This window comes from Sceloporus occidentalis, unplaced genomic scaffold (assembly GCF_023333645.1).
Source record: "Sceloporus occidentalis isolate IW3139 unplaced genomic scaffold, rSceOcc1.0.p SCAF_403, whole genome shotgun sequence".
NCBI lineage: Eukaryota > Metazoa > Chordata > Lepidosauria > Squamata > Phrynosomatidae > Sceloporus > Sceloporus occidentalis.
In genome coordinates, this window is record NW_028317383.1 from 109,917 (window position 1) to 132,038 (window position 22,122).

Here is a 22,122-nt window from a genome sequence, read left to right on the forward strand (position 1 = left end):
GGCTTCCTGTGCAGTCTGAACACTTCCTGTCCGGTCAAGTAAAGAAACCACTTAATGAGCGTTTCCAAAACATTTCCTCCGTCGCGTTTAGGCCGGGATTTCCATTTAGTGTAATTTGCTAAAATTAGCTTTAAAATCCTTCCTGAATCTGTTAAATAAACAAATATCGTCCGACTGAATACACGCTCAAGATTTATTGGCGGACTGAATTTTTTTTTGTTAAAATGAAATACAGCATTTTTTTCAAGTTGCACAGAAATTTGTAATTGTCTATGATTTTGTATCATTAATAGATTAAGAAAGGATGATGCATTTCTTATGATGACATCATCCATACATTTTATGGCACCAAAATATTTCTATCTCTATGGGGCGACCTCTGAGGGAAGTGGAGTACGCACTCCGTACCATTCGCAATATACTCGGGGAGTGGCTTCCTGCAAGAGGCGAGGCTAATTGCACATAAGGGCGGGGCTAGTGGTAGAGGCAGCAAGTGAGGAGAGGCCAGGACCGGCCCGACAATGGAGCCGAGTGGGGCAGCCGCTCCAGGCGGCACTTTTGAAGGGGCGGCACTGCGCCGCCCCAAGCCCTGTTTTATTTTGTCTAAAGTGAAACAGAGGGAAAGGGGCGCCGAGTGGTTTTCACTTACCAAGCTGTCAGTAGCCGCTCGGTGCCCCTCTCTCTCTCCTCTGCGGCGAGTCTCCCTGTTCGAGACCGAACAGGGAGACTCGCCGCAGGACTGCTGAAAGGTAAGTACAAGGGGAGGGGGGGGGTGGGGGAGAGGAAGGGTAGATAATGGGGGGGGCGGCAGGGACGGAGGGAGAGGAAGGGTAGATAAGGGGGGGGGGCGGCATTTTAAAATTCGCCCCAGGCGGCATTTTGACTTGGGCCGGCCCTGGGAGAGGCTATAGTAGAGCGATGGGCGATAAGCTTGACAAACCCCCACCTCCAGCAGGAAGGGGTCCCAGAGACTCTATGGGATGATGTCACATTCCACTTTTTAACCGTTTGACGACATCAGAGGTAGGTAACTAAAGGGTTTGTGGTGGTCGTTTCAGCAAATACCACCATGGACACCGATGAGCTGCATTTAGCAGACCCCGGAGTTTGGGTTCCTACACAACCTGTACTTACCAACTGTCCAGGGTTTCCTGCACGGACATTTAGAATGCGAGCGCAGTGTCCTGCCGTAATGTAAAAGGGGGTTCCTTCCATGAATGTGAAATAAGATGGCGGGAAGTGGATGGACAGAAGGAGAAATGGCTGAATTCCAGTGATACTTTACTTAGAAAGAAAATGCCTCTGGTGCAAAGCTTTAAAAGTGGGCTTATTGCCTTAGCAACCAATAGAATCTATCTGCCAACAGGGTAATTCCATTGGCTGCCATGGTAATAAGACCCCTTATAAATACCTTTGGGCCTTATCCCTGAATCCGGCGCTATTAGAACAGATGTATTTTTTAACTTTTTAAAGTTTTTTTAATAAAATTCTTACGGTCCATCATTGGATGGCCTCTTAAAGCCCCACCCCACACACACAGGTTGCCAGTGATTTCCAGAATGAGCTCAGTGCCTCCTATATGGTAGTTTTTAATTTTTTTTTTTACTTTTGAAACCAAAACTCTCCCAATGGGTGCAGGAGGGGGGGTGAAGGGGGTACAATTGGCACCTAAAGAGGGGAATTTTACATTTTAATTTTAAAATTATTTTTATAGAAATGAGTGATTTGACCCATGACATCCATAACTCATTCTGAGTGAGAAACCAACTAAAGTCACCAGCAACAAACATTTTATTAATCATATTATGAGGAATTAATGGCAAAGAACACACGGCAGTTACCCTCCCCCACTCAGATTTTTTCTTTTCGATAAATATTGGGGTTTTTTGTTCAAAATAAAACAAACAAAAAAATCTAATCCATATGTTGCTTTTCTCTTCTGCGCCCGCAGGGAAGACAAACTTCCTGCCCCCCCAAAACAAATATATTGTGAGTCCATAGAATGTTCATCATCCAATCAGAAGTCACTCCACATATTCTGCGCATTCTGTAGAACCCGTAAATTAAATTATTCATAAACTTTTTAAGGTTGTGCTTTGGGGGGGGGCGACAGTTTTCAAAATTCCCTCGGAATGTGTGTTTTTGGCCATTCCTTGAGTCATAAAGAATTACATTATTAGATTGTTATAAATAGACTAATTCCGGATTTTTCTACGTGGATGGCGGGATTACAGGTCGGAGGACACTTTGTTGCATTTCCACTTTTCGCTGAAAATCCGGTGAATTCTCCTCCGAATCTGCTTTGTTTTAATGCCGTAAATGATGGGGTTTAGTATCGGGGGCACCAGGAGGTACGCGTTCCCAAAAAAGATGTGTAGGTTCGGGGCAGCTTTACTTTCGAACCTGTGCACCATGGACGCTCCGATGAGTGGGATGTAATAGGACAGGACGGCGCAGATATGAGCCGCGCATGTGCTGAAAGCCTTCAGACTGGCCTCTTCCTCCAAGCCAAACACGGCCTTGATTATCAGAATGTAGGATAAGGAAATGAAGAGCGAATCTACGCCCATCACAAAGATGATTAAAAACATGCCGTAGAGAATGTTGACTCGGATATCGGCGCAGGCCAACTTCATGGCCTCCTGGTGAAGACAGAAGGAGTGCGTCAGGAGATTGCTTTTGCAGAAGGGGAGTCTCTTGATAAGTAGAGGAAGGGGAACCTCGACCGCGGCTCCTCTGGCTACTATCGCAGCAGTGATCTTTATTACGGTTTTGTTGGTCAAAATGGCGGAGTATCTCAAAGGGTGGCAGATGGCCACGTAACGGTCTACAGCCATGGCCACCAGGATTCCGGTCTCCAGAGCCGACAGGAAGTGGATGCAGAACATCTGGACCAGGCACATGTTGAAGGTGATCTCTCTAGAGTTGGACCAGAAGATCCCCAGCATTTTGGGCATGGTTGTGTTGGCTATGAAGAACTCGATGGCGGACAGCATGAAGACGAAGATATACATGGGCTCGTGTAAGTCCGGCTCGGTCTTGATGGTGTACATGAGGGTGCAGTTCCCTAAGACAGCCACGATGTAGATCAAGAGAACAGGAAAACCGATCCAGAAGTTGTAGTCTTCTAGACCTGGAATCCCACTGAGGATGAAGCCGGTGATGTTCGACGAGTTAAATCCAGACATGATCTCAGAGCGTTTGTGGAATTTGTCATGAAGATCATATGTTCTGTAACAGCAAAAAAGAGATGGTAAGTCAAACCCAGAAGGTAAATCCATGAGAACGGGACGACCAACAAGAAACCCTGTTCTAGATCGTTCTGGACTCGTGGATCATCGGTGCTCTGGGATGGAGAAGATAATCAGGAAACGTTTCACGCGGCTTTAGCTCTGAAATTCCAACAATAAGTTATTTACGGAGAACACAGATGATAGATAGACAGATAGATAGATATAATAGACAGATAGATAGATAGATAGATATAATAGATAGATAGATAGATAGATATAATAGATAGATAGATATAATAGACAGATAGACAGATAGATAGATATAATAGACAGATAGATAGATATAATAGATAGATAGACAGATATAATAGATAGATAGATAGATAGATAGATAGATAGATATAATAGATAGATAGATATAATAGACAGATAGACAGATAGATAGATATAATAGACAGATAGATAGATATAATAGATAGATAGACAGATATAATAGATAGATAGATAGATAGATAGATGGGGAGAGCCCCGCTTCGTGCTTCACCAACATTGTTGGGGGGAGGGCTAAAATGTAGAACAAAGAGGATATAAATAAAGATAAATAATCAAGAGGAAAAGAGGAGGAGGAGGACAAAGCGGATTGGGACCTAAAAAGCGAGGCAGAGGCTACTTCTCTATTCCCTATTTAGATGTTTGAGGGTAAAACCGCCCCACACAGACCTCCAGTAACGGCTCAGGAGAATCTTCATACCCCAGGGCACCAGCTTTCGAGGACGTACAGCGCTGGGAACACTGCCGGCACAGACCTCCGTGATGTCACTGGTTACAGACCCCGTGCCCTCGGCCCCCCGGACCTGCTACGCTGGGTCAGGATACGCGGCTCTATTTACCCTTCTAGACACACGGCTTACGCTTTTTCCCAACAGCATCGGAAACGTGTCGGCCTCCATGATGTTTCCTCAGATTCATTCATTAATTATTTCAACCCATTCTGCATCAAACACCCAGAATCCCGAAATCCGATTAACGCGTCCCACGGCGGCCCCTGACCACTGATAATGGAGCCATTTAACTAAGTGCAGCGCACGTTTCAATGGCGGTGATTAAATCTTCAGACATCTGGACAGTGAAACGCGAGATAATCGGCTCTGTCACCTAACTAGCTACACGCTGAAAACTAAGTATCGCCATCATACGCCGCAGCGCTGTACAATGTGTTATTATTATTATTTATATATCGCCGTCATACTCCGGAGCGCTGTACAATGTGTTATTATTATTATTTATATATCGCCGTCATACTCCGCAGCGCTGTACAATGTGTGTTATTATTTATATATCGCCGTCATACTCCGCAGCGCTGTACAATGTGTGTTATTATTATTTATATATCGCCGTCATACTCCGCAGCGCTGTACGATGTGTTATTATTATTTATATATCGCCGTCATACTCCGCAGCGCTGTACAATGTGTTATTATTATTATTTATAGATCGCCGTCATACTCCGCAGCGCTGTACAATGTGTTATTATTATTTATATATCACCGTCATACTCCACAGCGCTGTACAATGTGTTATTATTTATATATCGCCGTCATACACCGCAGCGATGTACAATGTGTGTTATTATTATTTATATATCGCCGTCATACTCCGCAGCGCTGTACAATGTGTGTTATTATTATTTATATATCGCCGTCATACTCCGCAGCGCTGTACAATGTGTGTGTTATTATTATTATTTATATATCGCCATCATACTCCGCAGCGCTGTACAATGTGTTATTATTATTATTTATATATCGCCGTCATACTCCGCAGCGCTGTACAATGTGTGTTATTATTATTTATATATCGCCGTCATACTCCGCAGCGCTGTACACTGTGTTATTATTATTTATATATCGCCGTCATACTCCGCAGCGCTGTACACTGTGTTATTATTATTTATATATCGCCGTCATACTCCGCAGCGCTGTACAATGTGTTATTATTATTTATATATCGCCGTCATACTCTGCAGCGCTGTACAATGTGTTATTATTATTATTTATATATCGCCGTCATACTCCGCAGCGCTGTACAATGTATGATGTCATAGAAGGGCCGGGGATGGACGGCTGGACTTGTGGTGTTTGGGGATGATGTAAGCGCTCGGTGCTGCCCCCTCATGGTGGTGTGATTAGATCATGTTAATATATAATGATGATAATAATGGACACATATTACAAAATATTAACCCTTTAGTTTCTATGGCAGCGACTCGCTAACAGGGGCTCTAATAACCTGATGGAATGCAGGTGGCTCCTTTAAGTGCATCTTTAAATAATAACAAGTCGAGGTTCCCATGACGACCGGTATTAGAGCCGTTTGGGTAACACATTTGGTGAGTCACTACATATAATCTTCATGAAGGGCAATAAAGGGTTAATATCTCAGAGACCGCTCATTTAGAGAGCCCCCAGGTATGACTGGTCAGGAGGCAAAGATATTCTGAATGGAGCACCTGTTTTCAAGCAGGGATTCAAGCTGTGATAAAGCAGGGAGGAAAAAGCTAACTGGTATGCAATTAAATCAGAGGAGACTGTGTGACCCAAGGAATCTGCCCATTTACCCCAACACTGGGGTAAAAACCCTGGGAATCTGCCCTTCACCCTGAGATTGAGGGGCAAACCCTGACCCACAGCAGCCGCCCCAGAGATCATCGGTACCTGGCGCGGGGTCCCCATCCTCCGGCCATGGCGGGGTCCAGGATCCCGTGGAAATGCCCTGCGTGGCTCCAGCCGTGTCCGTGTAACAGGGAGGCAGAGAGCCAGTGCGGGGGGTTATTAAATTAACAGAAGACCGGGGGGGGGGGGCTGATTACTGATCTACGTGGGAGATACCGGGAGAGGAGGAGGTCACTGCCTACAAGCCACAGATGAAGGGAAATGGTAGCGTGTAAATGTGTCCTCAGAACACGCCACTGACACGGACCTGGAAAACGGGGACACAACCCGAGGGCAGATCGGCCCCCGTCTAAACACCAGTTTTTCCTGCTGTAAAGACTCAAACCTTAATCAGTCGTTGGTCTCATCTTAGATTCAGGAGCCGTATGTCTATCCCATGCATGTTTAATACCCTCACTGTATTACCCTCTACCACTTCTGCTGGGAGGCTGTTCCACTTATCCACCCCTCTCTCAGTAAAGGAAAAAATAAGGAGACAACCTGCAGAGACCCCGCCATTCCGTGCATCACTGCTATGGGAAAATATATCATCCCCACAAGAACCCCCACAAGCACCCGCTCACCCCAAACGGAGGCAGAAGCCATTTGCCAGAAATATGGCGTTTTTCTGAGTTTGCCTCCCCGTTCCTAAGAAAGAGACGGCTCCATTTCAGTGCAAGTTTATAAACCTTGTTTGTATCTATCACACTGCTGCGCTACGGAATCTGCAGGCGCTACATAAATAAAATGTAATATAAGGCACAACGTTTTCACAAATGTTGCCAAGTTTTATAAAAAAAACAAAAAACCTTTGTGTTTGAAACCAATGAGATGATAAAAACGGCAAGAATTCAATCCCCAAAAATATATAAAGCGAGAACGTCGGGTCTGCCGGAATAATTCAGGAGCAGAGGGGGCCGCATACAGCGGCGGGGGGGGGGGGGACGAGCTGCGACTGTGGGAAAATACTACGGAGGACAGAAACACAAAAAAGATCCGGGAACATGATTTTTTTACTATTAATAATACTACTACTACGAATATAAAATAATACTAATAATAATAACAATACTATTCCTACAATTACTTATATATAATAATACTAATACTACTACTAATATATAATAATACTACTAATACTACTACTAATATAAAATAATAATAATAATACTCCTGTTGCTAATATATAATAATATTAATAATAATAACAATAGTACTCCTACTACTACTAATATAGAATATTACTACTATTAATAATAATAATATATAATAATATTAATAATAATAACAATACTATTCCTACTACTACTAATATATAGTAATACTTATACTACTAATATAAAATAATAATAATACTCCTCCTCCTGCTACTAATATATATTAATATTAATAATAATAACAATACTACTACTACTACTACTAATAATACATAATAATACTAATATTAAAATAATAACCCTCCTGCTACTAATATATAATAATATTAATAATCCTCCTCCTCCTGCTACTAATATATAATATTGATAATTCGCCTCCTCTTGCTACTAATATATAATAATATTGATAATCCTCCTCCTCCTCCTGCTACTAATATATAATAATAATCCTACTCCTCCACCCCCTCCTACTACTACTAATATATAATAATAATACTCTTACTACTAATATAAAATAATATTAATAATACTCCTAGATTGTAAATTCCTGCGGGAACAGGGCCCTTCATTCCTCTTGTATCTGTATGTCAATTGCTGTATTGTACTTGTCTTTATCTGTAACATTTTCTTCTTTGTACAGCGCTGCAGAATCTGTTGGTGCTTTATAAATAAAGTATAATAATAATAATACTCCTGCTACTAATATATAATAATAATAATAATAATATGCCTACTCCTCCCCTTGCTACTAATTTATTATAATAATACAAATATTAATGTATAAAATGTATAATAATAAAATCCTTCTCCTCCACCTACTGCTACCACTACTACTACTCCTACTACTCCTAATAACAATACTACTACTACTAATAATATAATATACTATTCCTATTACTATATAATAATAATAATAATACAACTACTACTAGCAATAATATAAAATACTACTCCTACTACTACTAATAACAATACTACTACCACTACTACTACTAATAAAACTAATAATAATATATAAAAACAATAATACTACTACTAATATTAATAATAATTGTAAAAAATCTCCTCCTCCTTCTACTACTCCTACGTATAATAAAATATCCTCCTCCTACTCCTACTTATAATAATATATCATCATTCTACTCCTACTACCGGTAATAAAAAAATATCCTCCTTCTACTCTTACTTATTATAAAATATCCTCCTCCTACTCCTACTTATAATAAAATATTCTCCTTCTACTCCTACTACCGGTCATAAAAAAATATCCTCCTTCTACTCTTATAATAAAATATCCTCCTTCTACTCTTACTTATAATAAAATATCCTCCTTCTACTCCTACTAATAATAATATATCCTCCTTCTACTCCTACTTATAATAAAATATCCTCCTTCAACTCCTACTTATAATAATATTTCATCCTTCTACTCTTAATTATAATAAAATATCCTCCTCCTACTCTTACTTATAATAAAATATCCTCCTTCTACTCCTACTAATAATAATATATCCTCCTTCTACTCCTACTTATAATAAAATATCCTCCTTCTACTCTTACTTATAATAATATATCATCATTCTACTCTTACTTATAATAAAATATCCTCCTCCTACTCCTACTAATAATAATATATCCTCTTTCTACTCCAACTAATAATAATATATCATCATTCTACTCTTACTTATAATAAAATATCCTCCTCCTACTCCTACTAATAATAAAATATCCTCTTTCTACTCTTACTTATAATAAAATATCCTCCTCCTACTCCTAATAATAAAATATCCTCCTTCTACTCTTACTTATAATAATATATCATCCTTCTACTCCTACTAATAATAATATATCCACTTTCTACTCCTACTAATAATAATATATCATCATTCTACTCTTACTTATAATAAAATATCCTCCTCCTACTCCTACTAATAATAAAATATCCTCTTTCTACTTTTACTTATAATAAAATATCCTCCTCCTACTCCTACTAATAATAATATATCCTCCTTCAACTCCTACTTATAATAAAATATCCTCCTCCTACTTCTACTTATAATAAAATATCCTCCTCCTACTTCTACTACTATTAATAAGATATACTACTAATAATAATTACAAAAAATGCTTGTGCTATAACTTAGTGGAAATTCAGTCTTGCTGTAATAGATTGTAAGCTCCCCGGAGGAGGGCCCTCTTCTCTCTTATCTCAGTACATTCTGTTTTAACATGCGTTAATGTTATTGTCCCATATTGAAACTGCGCTACAGAATACGCTGGCGCTATACAAATGATTCAAATGTAGGTGTTGTCTGCTCACTAATTTTGAGTGGATTTGTAATAATCTCCCCCACTGCTGTCTGAAGACAGAGATCTCTCCGAGGGACAGCAGCCTCTCCTCTTTTATGTCACCTGTGACCAAACCAGGGGGCTTCCTGAATTCTCAGCCCCCAAGACATCCTAAATATTAACGCTACTGCAGGGACTCACTAATGGCAGGAGCCGCATATTCCAATAACGGTCGTTTTGGAAATTGTGACTTGCCAGGAGGAAAAGTGAAGTCACCTGTATTTAAGCAGGGATTAAATCAGAGGAGAATATGGAGGATTTGGCTCTGGACTATGTGTTCCTGAGAATCTGCCCATTTACCCCAACACCCTAAGACTGGGGTAAAAACACTGAGAATCTGCCCATTAAGCCTGTGCTGTGGGGTAAGGCCTGACAGCTCCCAGGGATGCAGGTGCCCTCTCACCTGTGATCTGTGTGTCTCGTGGTCTCGGTGGCTGCTCGTGGAAGCCGTGGTGTGATCTGCCTGTAGATTCGCTCTGCCGAGCCGTCAGACTGGGAATATATATAGGAAGTGTTTAGTAATCCCTGCGGGGATCGCTGGGCGACTGGGAATCTCATCTGAGCGCCACGCGGGGCCCCGGGAAATCACTAACCTGAAAACAACACGCAGGCGATCCGGGGTTAATATTTTTGCAATACAATGTTCTATGTCAGCATTTTTGATTTAGAAACTGCTGGCAAATCGGCCCCCGTCGGCCCGTCTGTAAAAACCTTAATCGGTCGTTGGTCTCGTCTCTTGTTTAATACCCTCACTGTATTACCCTCTACCACTTCTGCTGGGACACTGTTCCGCTTATCTACCACCCTCTCAGTAAAGTGAAACTTCCTTCCATTTCATCTCAGTCTCTGACCCTCTAGTCAGAGAGTGGAGACTTGGGAAACTTCCCAAATTTTTGGCAAAAAAGTATCCCTTATGGTCTTGTATGGGTAGAGCCCGCGGCAAAACTACCACCATCACCAAGCTGGCTCAGGTCACTTAACTCTCCTGCTGATGGAGCTCCAGGGTTCCTCATAAAGTCGTCATTTTTTCTCCATTCACCGACGTCGGCAGCCTCCTGAGCACCTCCCCCGGGTTAGCCCCCCCATATTAAATTTTTTTTACAAAAGATCATGGCATTTGTTAGATCTTTGTTAGATCAGGTTTGATCAACTGTTTTTTTCGTTAGATCTGCTCTAAAATAGGCAATATTAACAATCTTTTTCAGGGGGGGCTAACCCGTAGCCAGCCCCCCCTCAACAAAAATTTCAACAAAAAGAAACCCTGGAGTCATAGGCGTAAGGGGAACATGACCCTGCCAGCACTACAGGACGGTGCACATGGTATTAGGGCAGGAAAGGGTTAACTCAGCAAGGGTTAGCACGAGGTGAGAATGCACAGGGAACGTGGGGGAAGTCACAAGGAACGTGACTGTAGGGGGAAGGGGACAGGGCTATAAAGCCCCTCTAAGCACACGTGCAAGGGGCAATTACTGAACACCACAGGAGCAGTTTCCCGCCCGCCCTCCCTCTTTTTGTCTTTTGCTTTGTGTTTTTTGTGTTGGCTTTGTGTGTTTTTTCTTTCCCCCTTTCCCTCTTTCTTTTTGCAGGATCCGTTTTCTTTGCTGTGGCGGAGGAGTTCCCTGGAGAAGTTTGAATGATAATGGGAGTGGCAAGTTGATGGTTTTGGTTAGAGGTTAGAGTTAATGCCCTCCCTGTACAGGATTAAACAAAGCGTTAAGGTGGAGCTCCCCTATCCGACCCGCGGTCGCTTGGGCGATTGTGGTATCCGGCGGAAGGGGTAGTGTGAAGCCATTGTTTGGTGTTTAGGTTGGGAACCCTCAGCTGTTTGTACACAGGTGTACAGAAGACTGTATAGTATTTATACAGAAGTTATTATTAAAGTGTTTTATAATAATTTATATGTTGTTAAATAAAGTTATGTCGAGACATTTGTTAAATAAATGTCTCGGCCTTTTCTAAATCCAATCCTGCTGGTGTCTGTCTCTTATTTCGGGTTTGAGAAATGGGGAACCTCCTGGGTATGGGCAGTGCAAGGGTCATGTTACTGATTATGATAGCTCTGCGTTAGATCAGGTTTGATCAGACAAAATTTTTGTTAGATCTAGTCTAATTACTGAGATATTGCATATTTAATGAGGGGGGGCTGGCCCCCCTCAACTGAAATTTGGATTTTTTTTATGGATCTTGGTAGATATTCGTTAGATCAGGTTAGATCAACAGTTTTTCTCGTTAGATCTACCACGCAGGAGGCGGTATTCACAATCCTATTTTGTGTGCGGGTAATGGGTATACATAGGGGCTGAAAAAATGCATGTACACAGACCTAAACAAAAAGGATCAGTTTTCTGTTTTTTTTTAATAAACAGTTTAATTAGTATAATAAAACTAAATATTAAAGTTATTTGCATGGTCTAAAACACAACTAAGTAAATACTGTAGAAAAAAATGTGCAGTGCTTTTACAACAATGTCTAAAAAAAATCCAAATTTCAGTTGAGGGGGGGCCAGCCCCTATGTATACCCATTACCCGCACACAAAATAGGATTGTGAATACCGCCTCCTGCGTGGTAGATCTAATGAAAAAACCTGTTGATCTAACCTGATCTAACGAATATCTACCAAGATCCATTAAAAAAAATCCAAATTTCAGTTGAGGGGGGGCCAGACCCTATGTATACCCATTACCCGCACACAAAATAGGATTGTGAATACCGCCTCCTGCGTGGTAGATCTAATGAAAAAAACTGTTGATCTAACCTGATCTAACGAATATCTACCAAGATCCATTAAAAAAAATCCAAATTTCAGTTGAGGGGGGGCCAGACCGTATGTGTACCCATCCCCCGCACACAAAATAGGATTGTGAATACCGCCTCCTGCGTGGTAGATCTAACGAAAAAAACAGTTGATCTAACCTGATCTAACGAATATCTACCAAGATCCATAAAAAAAAATTCCAAATTTCAGTTGAGGGGGGGCCAGCCCCCCCTCATTAAATATGCAATATCTCAGTAATTAGACTAGATCTAACAAAAATTTTGTCTGATCAAACCTGATCTAACGTAGAGCTATCATAATCAGTAACATTTTGTTGAAATTTTTGTTGAGGGGGGGCTGGCTACGGGTTAGCCCCCCCTGAAAAAGATTGTTAATATTGCTTATTTTAGAGTAGATCTAACAAAAAAAACAGTTGATCAAACCTGATCTAACAAAGATCTAACAAATGCCATGATCTTTTGTAAAAAAATTTAATATGGGGGGGCTAACCCGGGGGAGGTCTCCTGAGCTTCTGTTTTACCTTCACTGACAGAACGTTCGCTACCCTCACCATGGGAGGCCTGACACCTTCTGGCTCGAGGGGCAAGTAAAGCCCATCGGCATTATAGCAGAGTCAGTTCATCCTTCCTCGGTGGACCATCCTCGCTTGGGACCGTGCCTTCACATGGACTTTCTGCATTTGAAATCAGATAATCGAGTCCTTCAAATGGACATTACAGATATTGTGCGAGCTCTGGGGTTCCACCTCAGAGGTCACTTCTTCTGATGAGAACTTGAAAGCTAGTGTGACTCTATCTCATTGACCCTGCTGACCACTGACAGGCATGACCAACCTCCCCAGGCCCTACTACTAATTTACAATTAACATTTCCAGGATCAGAGGGAACGTCCGGCCAGCCCGGCAGGGGGTTCTATGCGATATTAGATCCGTTACATGCAGCGATGACTGAGTTATATATCCTGGCCCCTGATTGGTTCAGCTCACAAGATTATACGAAGGAGAAGATTCTCCTAATTTCTTTTATCGATCAGGAGAATTCCACCCGGGTCAGTAGATGAAATTATATCTCCTCAAGAGGGGTATTTTAAACAAACAAGCTGAATGTACCCCGCGGGCCTAAATATTAATTCCCTGTTCTGGGGTTAATCCTAGCAACACGAGAATTCGGCTGATTCTGTTACCCGTCGAGGAGTATTTATGATAAGGAATGGAGTCCTCCTCGGGTGCTTGAAGGGTTAAGAGAAAGGCGATGGACCCTCTTTCAGAACATTTCTTGCATTTTTAAATCATGCTGTTCAGCCATTTTTTATTTTTTTTATATATATAGATATATATATATATTATTATTTTTTTTTTTTACATTAAAAATATGAAGGCGCCCGGTGGGTCCGCAGGGGCCAACATTGCGCTCTGAATGGAGGTAAGGTCAAACCCCCTGATGGCACAGACGTTTTTCTGGTGCAGTCCAAAATAATAATATTAATAATAATAACAATACTACTACTAATATAAAATAATAATAATCCTCCTGCTACTAATATATAACAATAATAGTACTACAACTACTACTACTAACAATAATATATAATACTACTCTTACTACTACTAATAATAATAATAACAATACTACTACTTATATATAATAATAATAATAATAATAATAATAATAATACAACTACTACTACTAACAATAATATATAATACTACTGTTACTACTACCACTAATAATAATAACAATACTACTACTTATATATAATAATAATAATAATAAATAATAATAATACTGCTAATAATATATAAAAACAATACTACTACTAATATAAAATAATAATAATCCTCCTGCTACTAATATATAACAATAATAGTACTACAACTACTACTACTAACAATAATATATAATACTAATCTTATTACTACTAATAATAATAACAATACTACTACTTATATATAATAAAAATAATAATAATAATAATACAACTACTACTACTACTAACAATAATTGTCAGACACTTGCTGGTGTCTGTATTAGCAGGGTAGAAGGAGCCCAGAATGCAGGACTACTGGAGGTAACAGGAACAGTCCAGAATAGTAGAGATAGGGCACGATAACTAAATCAGGTAAAGGCAGGACGCCAAATAGCGTAATCAGGTCACAGGCAAGGGTCAGGTCCAGGCAGCAATCAAATACTGGGGACGCTGTGTAGGGCACAGAGCGTCTCAGAATATCTGAGCGCCGACATAAGGGAGCTTGAGGGTTTTATAGAGATCCCAGACGTGGCGTCTGACGTCACGTCTAGATCTCCACCCACTGTTCCGCCCCCAACCACCTCTTCCCTGTGAGACGGCACAAGAGGTGCCGCCCCCCCAGGGGAAGCCCCTACCCCCACTCCTCCCCCTCCCTCCTGTACACCGTTAGCAGGAGGAGAGAAACTAGGGGCGGCGTGCTGGAGCACCGCCCCCTCCGTGGGGACCCGAACGGCGTCGCCGGCGTGTTCCCCGGCTCCCCGCGTGGACGGGAACCTGCCGCGAGCAGACGCGGTCTGCCACGGGAGGTAAGTCCCGGACCTCGAACGGCACGTACCGTCCGGCGTACGGTACGTGCCTTACAGAGCCCCCCTCCCAGACGACCCCTCCGGGGGCGATCAGGTTTGGGGCGATCAGGGTGGTTACGGTGGAAAGCACGGAGTTTGGCAGGAGCATGGATATTACTTATAGGTTCCCAGGAACGATCCGTCGTCCCATAGCCCTTCCAATGTATTAGATATTCCAAATGGCCATTCTTTACACGGGAATCTAGGATGTGCTGAACCTCGTATTCATTCTCCCCTGCAATCTCTACCGGAGGCGGAGGAGGAGGATCTGACGAGGGTCTCCAAGGTTTCACAAGGGATATATGGAAAACCGGATGGATACGGTATTTATCGGGTAGCTGGAGACGGACTGCAGCAGAACCAACCATCTCAAGGACAGAAAAGGGACCAATAAAACGAGGACCGAGTTTCTTCGATGGACAGGATAGACGAAGATGTGTAGTGGAGAGCCATACTTTATCTCCTTTTTGGTAGCACGGGGTTGGAGAACGGAGACGATCGGCATAGGTCTTGTATGTCTCTTGGGCCTTAAGGATGTTGGTTCGTGTGGTATTGAAGGACCGGATGAGATGCTGAAGTCTGGTTGCAGCCTCGGGCACTGCATCGGAAGTAGGGGCGGCTGGCAAGGAAGCAGGGTGATACCCGAAGTTAGCGAAAAACGGAGAACAGCCAATAGTCCTTTGGGTTTGATTATTATAGGCATATTCCGCTGTAGGCAATAATTGGACCCAGTCATCTTGTAGATAGGTTATATAGCAACGTAGATATTGTTCGAGTATTTGATTAACTCGCTCAGTTTGCCCGTTGCTCTGCGGATGAAAGGAGGAGGAATAGTTGGGCTGTATCTGTAGTCCTTTACAGAAGGCACGCCAGAAGCGAGAGGTGAACTGCGTTCCACGGTCAGTTGTGATTGAGCGGGGTAAGCCATGAAGACGGAAGATCTCTTTGAGGAATAAGGTGGCTGTCTCAGAGGAGTTGGGTAGACCCTTGGCTGGTAAGAAGTGGGCCATCTTAGTGAACCGATCCACTACTACCAAGATGGTTGTATACCCATGTGAATCAGGTAAGTCTACAATAAAATCCATTGAAATATCAGTCCATGGTCGTTCAGGTACTGGTAGAGGTTGAAGGAGTCCGGCAGGTCATTGGCGTGAGGTCTTGGAGGTGGCACACACTTGGCAAACTGAAACAAAGGCGATGATCTCTTTACGCATAGCCGGCCACCAAAAGAGACGTTGGATTAACTCCACTGTTTTACGTGAACCTCCATGTCCTGCATCCAAAGTAGAGTGGTGAAGACGGATTACCTCCTGACGTACAGGAGGAGGCACAAAAATCTTGTCACGGAAGTAAAGCAACCCCTCTTTGCGTGTACAGAAACGAGGGGCAGTAAATCTCTCAGAGGTGCTGTGATAACGAAGTCTCTCCCACATAGACGGAAAGGATGCTAACAAGTGACCCTTGTGTAAAATGGTTTCGTCGATGTCTGGTGTACTCTCCGATCCCTCGTTAGTACGAGATAGGGCATCCGCTTTGCCATTCTTAGATCCTGGACGATAGGTGATGTTGAGATGAAATCGGCTAAAGAACAGGGCCCAACGAGCCTGGCGAGGTTTTAGTCGTTTTGCTGTGCGGAGGTACTCCAAATTACGATGATCGGTGTATACCAATACAGGATGGGTGGCACCCTCCAAATGATGTCGCCATTCTTCAAGGGCAGATTTAAGGGCAAGTAACTCACGGTCGCCGACATCGTAATTCCTCTCGGGAGGAGTCAACCTCTTAGAGAAAAAGGCAACTGGGTGTACACTGTTTTGAGGGCCACTTCTTTGAGACAGTATAGCCCCTATCGCCGAATCGGAAGCGTCTACTTCCAAGATATAGGGTCTGGAGGGATCAGGAAAGGCAAGGATAGGTGCTGAGGTGAAGAGACGCTTGAGACGATCAAAGGCATCCTGAGCGGAAGAAGTCCAGATGAATCTACCCTCCTTTTTGGTCAAAAGTGTAAGGGGTTGTATTTCTTTAGAGAAATCACGGATGAATTTCCGATAGAAATTAGCGAAGCCTATAAAACGTTGGACTTCTTTCTTGTTGGTAGGACAAGACCAGGAAGTGATGGCCAGAACCTTCTTGTCATGCATTTGGACCCCTTGGGGGGTTACGAGGAAACCGAGGAACTCCACTGTGTCAGTTTCGAAGGCACATTTCTCCACTTTAGCATAAAGATTGTTTTCGCGCAACCAGATGAGAACCTTGTGCACATGTTCTCTATGCTCTTTCAGGGTCTCCGAGTATATTAATATGTCATCTAAATATATAACAACGAAGACATCCAGATAGTCCCTGCCTGAGCAAAAGCATTGGTCAGATCCGGAGCCGATGGTGCAGAGCGTCCGGATCGAAGTTCCTGTAGCTGATACCGGAGATCAGCCACTTCTGCCTGGAGTTCCCCCACAGTGCGATTAAGGGTGGTTAGTTGGTGGGCCATAGATGTAATGGCCTCTGCTAGCCCCGCGGACTCCATGTATGGCTCAGATATTATGTCAGACACTTGCTGGTGTCTGTATTAGCAGGGTAGAAGGAGCCCAGAATGCAGGACTACTGGAGGTAACAGGAACAGTCCAGAATAGTAGAGATAGGGCACGATAACTAAATCAGGTAAAGGCAGGACGCCAAATAGCGTAATCAGGTCACAGGCAAGGGTCAGGTCCAGGCAGCAATCAAATAGCGTAGTCAGGTCACAGGCAAGGGTCAGGTCCAGGCAGCAATCAAATAGCGGAATCAGGTCACAGGCAAGGGTCAGGTCCAGGCAGCAATCAAATAGCGTAATCAGGTCACAGGCAAGGGTCAGGTCCAGGCAGCAAATCAGGATACAAAGAGGTAGAGGAGCACAGTACTGGGGACGCTGTGTAGGGCACAGAGCGTCTCAGAATATCTGAGCGCCGACATAAGGGAGCTTGAGGGTTTTATAGAGATCCCAGACGTGGCGTCTGACGTCACGTCTAGATCTCCACCCACTGTTCCGCCCCCAACCACCTCTTCCCTGTGAGACGGCACAAGAGGTGCCGCCCCCCCAGGGGAAGCCCCTACCCCCACTCCTCCCCCTCCCTCCTGTACACCGTTAGCAGGAGGAGAGAAACTAGGGGCGGCGTGCTGGAGCACCGCCCCCTCCGTGGGGACCCGAACGGCGTCGCCGGCGTGTTCCCCGGCTCCCCGCGTGGACGCGGGGAGTGAAGAACACATCGCCCGAGACGGCGGCAGGGACCGGGAACCTGCCGCGAGCAGACGCGGTCTGCCACGGGAGGTAAGTCCCGGACCTCGAACGGCACGTACCGTCCGGCGTACGGTACGTGCCTTACAATAATATATAATACTACTCTTACTACTACTACTACTAATAATAATAACAATACTACTACTTATATATAATAATAATAATAAATAATAAAAATACTGCTAATAATATATAAAAACAATACTACTACTAATAGAAAATAATAATAATCCTCCTGCTACTAATATATAACAATAATAGTACTACAACTACTACTACTAACAATAATATATAATAATAATCTTATTACTACTAATAATAATAACAATACTACTACTTATATATAATAATAATAATACATAATAATACTACTGCTAATAATATATAAAAACAATACTACTATTACCGTAATATAAAATAATAATAATAATAATAATACTCCTGCTACTAATATATAATAATAATAGTATTACAACTACTACTACTACTAACAATAATATATAATACTACTCTTACTACTACTACTACTAATAACAATACTACTACTTACGGTAATAATAATAATACAACTACTACTACTAACAATAATATATAATACTACTCTTACTACTAATACTAATAATAACAATACTACTACTTATATATAATAATAATACATAATAATACTACTGCTAATAATATATAAAAACAATACTACTACTACTGATAATAATATTAATAATAATGAAAAAACCTCCTCCTCTTTCTCCTACTCCTACTAATAATAAAATATCTTCCTCCTCCTACTCCTACTCCTATTAATAAGATATACTAATAATAATAATTTAAAAAAACACTTGTCCTATAATTTAGTGGAAATGCAGTCTCGCTGCAATAGATTGTAAGCTCCCTGGAGCAGGGCCCTCTTCTCTTTCTGTCTCAGTATAGTCTGTTTTAAGGTGCGTTAATGTTATTGTCCCCAAAAACGCGTGCTAAAAACATTTCCAGCCTTTTGCGTGCTTTATGAGTTAAATGATCCCCATTTTAGCTTCTTGGATCCCCTTTAATGTCCTTACTTATTAACGTCCCAACTGTCTGTCGGCTCCAACACTCGGGATGGGAAGTTGGCTTCGTTCCACTCACAGCAGAAGGGAAATATAAATACAGAAATGATTTGCCGTCCGTCGGCAGAGACACAAAGAGAGCGCCAACAAATGGGAAAGTTTAATTCACTTGTTTAATGTTCACATATAAATTCAAGCGAAGCCTCAGCGGTCTCAGAGAGGAGCCTCCACTGCCTGGACACTTGGTGCTGCTCGGAATAGCTCGAGCTCAAAGGCTTTTCTACGTAAACATCACTCTTTGATGTTGGTTGGGGATTCTCTCTGTGACTTTTCCCCTAATTCCCACTGTAGATTTTTGATTGGTGTCTCCTACATGCCCCTCGACCCTGGAATGAGAGGCTTAGATGGAATGGAAGAAAGTTTTACTTTACTGAAAGGGTGGTAGATAAGTGGAAGAGCCTCCCAGCAGAAGTGGTAGAGGTTAACCCAGCTTTTAATGACTGTGTGTGTCCCAGACACTCCAGGGGACATCAGAGACAGATCTCCTGGTGGCGGAAGCATTATTTGGGGGTCCCCTGCCTAATTCCCCTTACGTCTAATAGAAATTTTATGTGCTTGGGGTTTAGCCCCACCCACATACATGACTAGCCCTGCCCACATACATGATTAGCCACACCCCTCATGCAGCCACTCCCCCCCGCTGGTGGAATTTGATGTATGTTCCGACCATACCTGGGATCATCCAGGTCCAGCTACCTGTTCGGGATGCGAGTAGGCGTTCCCGTGGGTGGTTCCATTAATGTTAGTGGGCGGTTCTACATGCGGGAAAACGCTGTGGTTAGAGGGCAGTGGGGTGTGCCGGAATCTCGCGACCCATAAAGTTCCAAGGTATGGTTCTGACCACTCACTGAGACAAAGAGAAGGAGCCGCTCGATGTCCACAAGGATCATGGAGAACCAACGCGTTCCACCTGCTCAGCCGTTAAATTAATTCTGGGTAAAACTGCTAAATTTGAAACAACCAGTAGTAAAATATCCCGTTTCTATGGTTTCGGCATAATCTTTAGAATTTTTAGAATACGACCCCAGCCAGGAAATATATTCAGCGCAAAACACAAACAAGAACTTTTTAAAGCCTAAAATAACCCACAAAATCCTGAAAAATAATTTATCGCCCTGGCAGTGATCCATTTAACCCCCCTGGGGGAACTATGGAATGTGTTTCAGAGAGTAGTTAGTAAGTGGAGCAGCCTTCTAGTAGAAGTGGCAGAGGTTAATACAGTGAGGGCATTTAATCCTACGTGGGATAGGCATATGGGTGATTTCCTGAATAAGAATTAACCAATAATTATTGGGGGGGGGGTTGTATACTGGTGACATCTTTCGGTTAAACAATCTTTTTAGGAACATTTTGGGGCGAATATAAAAAGTTTCATCAATTTGGACCTTAAGTCGTATAAACTGCCCCCCCTGGTATCCCTTTAACCCTTTGAGCGCACATCTGTGCATCTTTCTTCCTGGGACTCCAGGCCAATTTCTGAAGTTAGCTCTCTTTAGGCGACAGTCTTCTAAACAGCTTCTCCTGGGAAATCTCCAGCCGTCGTATGCGCTTTATGATATAATAGCCGTGCGGCCGCTTTAAATTGTAATGGTGCCCGTTCCCTTGTACGTGACTTACAGCCAATCAGCTCCGGTTCTGTCTCGCCAAAGACCCCAAAGCGTCTTCATGGAAAGTGTTCCTATTGATTTTATGACTTTGTGTATTTAGGGATTTTTTAAATAGTTCATTAAATGGTTTCATATGATTTTTCCTCAAATTAAATTCCTTCTGAACTCTTATCGGAGCGTTTCTATTGGCTCAATTAAGTCAGGTGTGTCTGGCATTTACATTATCCCAAAAAAAACCCGTCCCCCTCTACTGAAACCAGTCTATCCCTCAGATTTTTCCTCTGGCACCTGACGACAGCGACTGGCTGGGTGGTCATGTGACCAATTAGGTCAATGGGGAGACCCCTGAGCTGGAATTTTCCAGATCAATGAGGGAGACAGAGGGAGAAGGACAGCATCCCTCTGAGCCATGATCCGGTGTGACTCCTGTGTGTGGATCCCTTATGTATCCGGAGTGAATCTGGTGTGGATGTGGTGTGTGCTGCCAGACAGAGCTGGGGAGCAGGATGCAGACACAGAAAATATCTGATAGACCCTGGCGCTCCCCTCGGCCTACGCAGCGGGTAAGGAGTATCCTCTCCCCGTCACGCTGATAGACGGACGTTAATAAAGAGTTCCGCCGCCCTCTCTGTAATAATTGCTTTAAACCTCTGGATTACCTCAAAGGGCCCCAAACTGTCTGTGCACCAACTGCTACCCATCAGCCGTTGGGGTAGGGGTGGAGGGGTTTGGTGTTTCTGGTCGGCCCTTGTATTACCTGAGTGACTTTATCAGCCATTTATTCTTTTATACACCCTCGTGCTGTTACTGTTATTACTGTGTGTGGTAGTCGTGGCCTGGATGCCCAGCCGGGTGGAGGTGCTGCCAGTGCTACGTACCCCAGCAAAATACTAAACACACATTCTCAATGCCTCAATGTACATCAGTATCGTGCACCACCGTCATATCCATGCCTGGGGCCTACCCTGGCAGGATACGGCCTACTGACGACGCTCCCGCTAATGTCAGTGGGCGGTCCGGCTGATGTCAGTGGGCGGTCCCGCTGATGTCAGTGGGCGGTCTCGCTGATGTCGGTGGGCGGTCCCGGTGAGATTGCGGTAAACACCCGCATTTAAAGGGGAAATGGCCGGGGAGTGGGTCGGAGGATTCGGATGTTGACCCGGGGGTCCAATGCTTCTCCCGGAGAGTTCCCAGGTGTGGTAATATCCCTTCTATCAATCCCTACATATCATGATAGATGGATCTGTCACACATCCTCGTAATATGTTTTTATTGGGGTTATAGATTAAATAATAAACTCTTGTGAGAAGGATTGGGGG

General features: G+C 42.9%; 1 protein-coding gene across 1 annotated transcript; it reads right to left on the reverse strand.

Moving 5' to 3' along the window:
* Positions 1 to 2,228: 2,228 nt before the first annotated feature.
* On the reverse strand, positions 2,229 to 3,188 carry LOC149272897 (olfactory receptor 51E1-like). Its single transcript, XM_089506628.1, has one exon. It carries the CDS (start codon positions 3,186 to 3,188, stop codon positions 2,229 to 2,231), a length of 960 nt encoding a protein of 319 aa, XP_089362754.1.
* Positions 3,189 to 22,122: the final 18,934 nt, after the last annotated feature.

Excerpts from the sequence above, each read along its gene's own strand:
- LOC149272897 (XM_089506628.1), bottom strand. The coding sequence starts at position 3,188 with ATGTCTGGATTTAACTCGTCGAACATCACCGGCTTCATCCTCAGTGGG.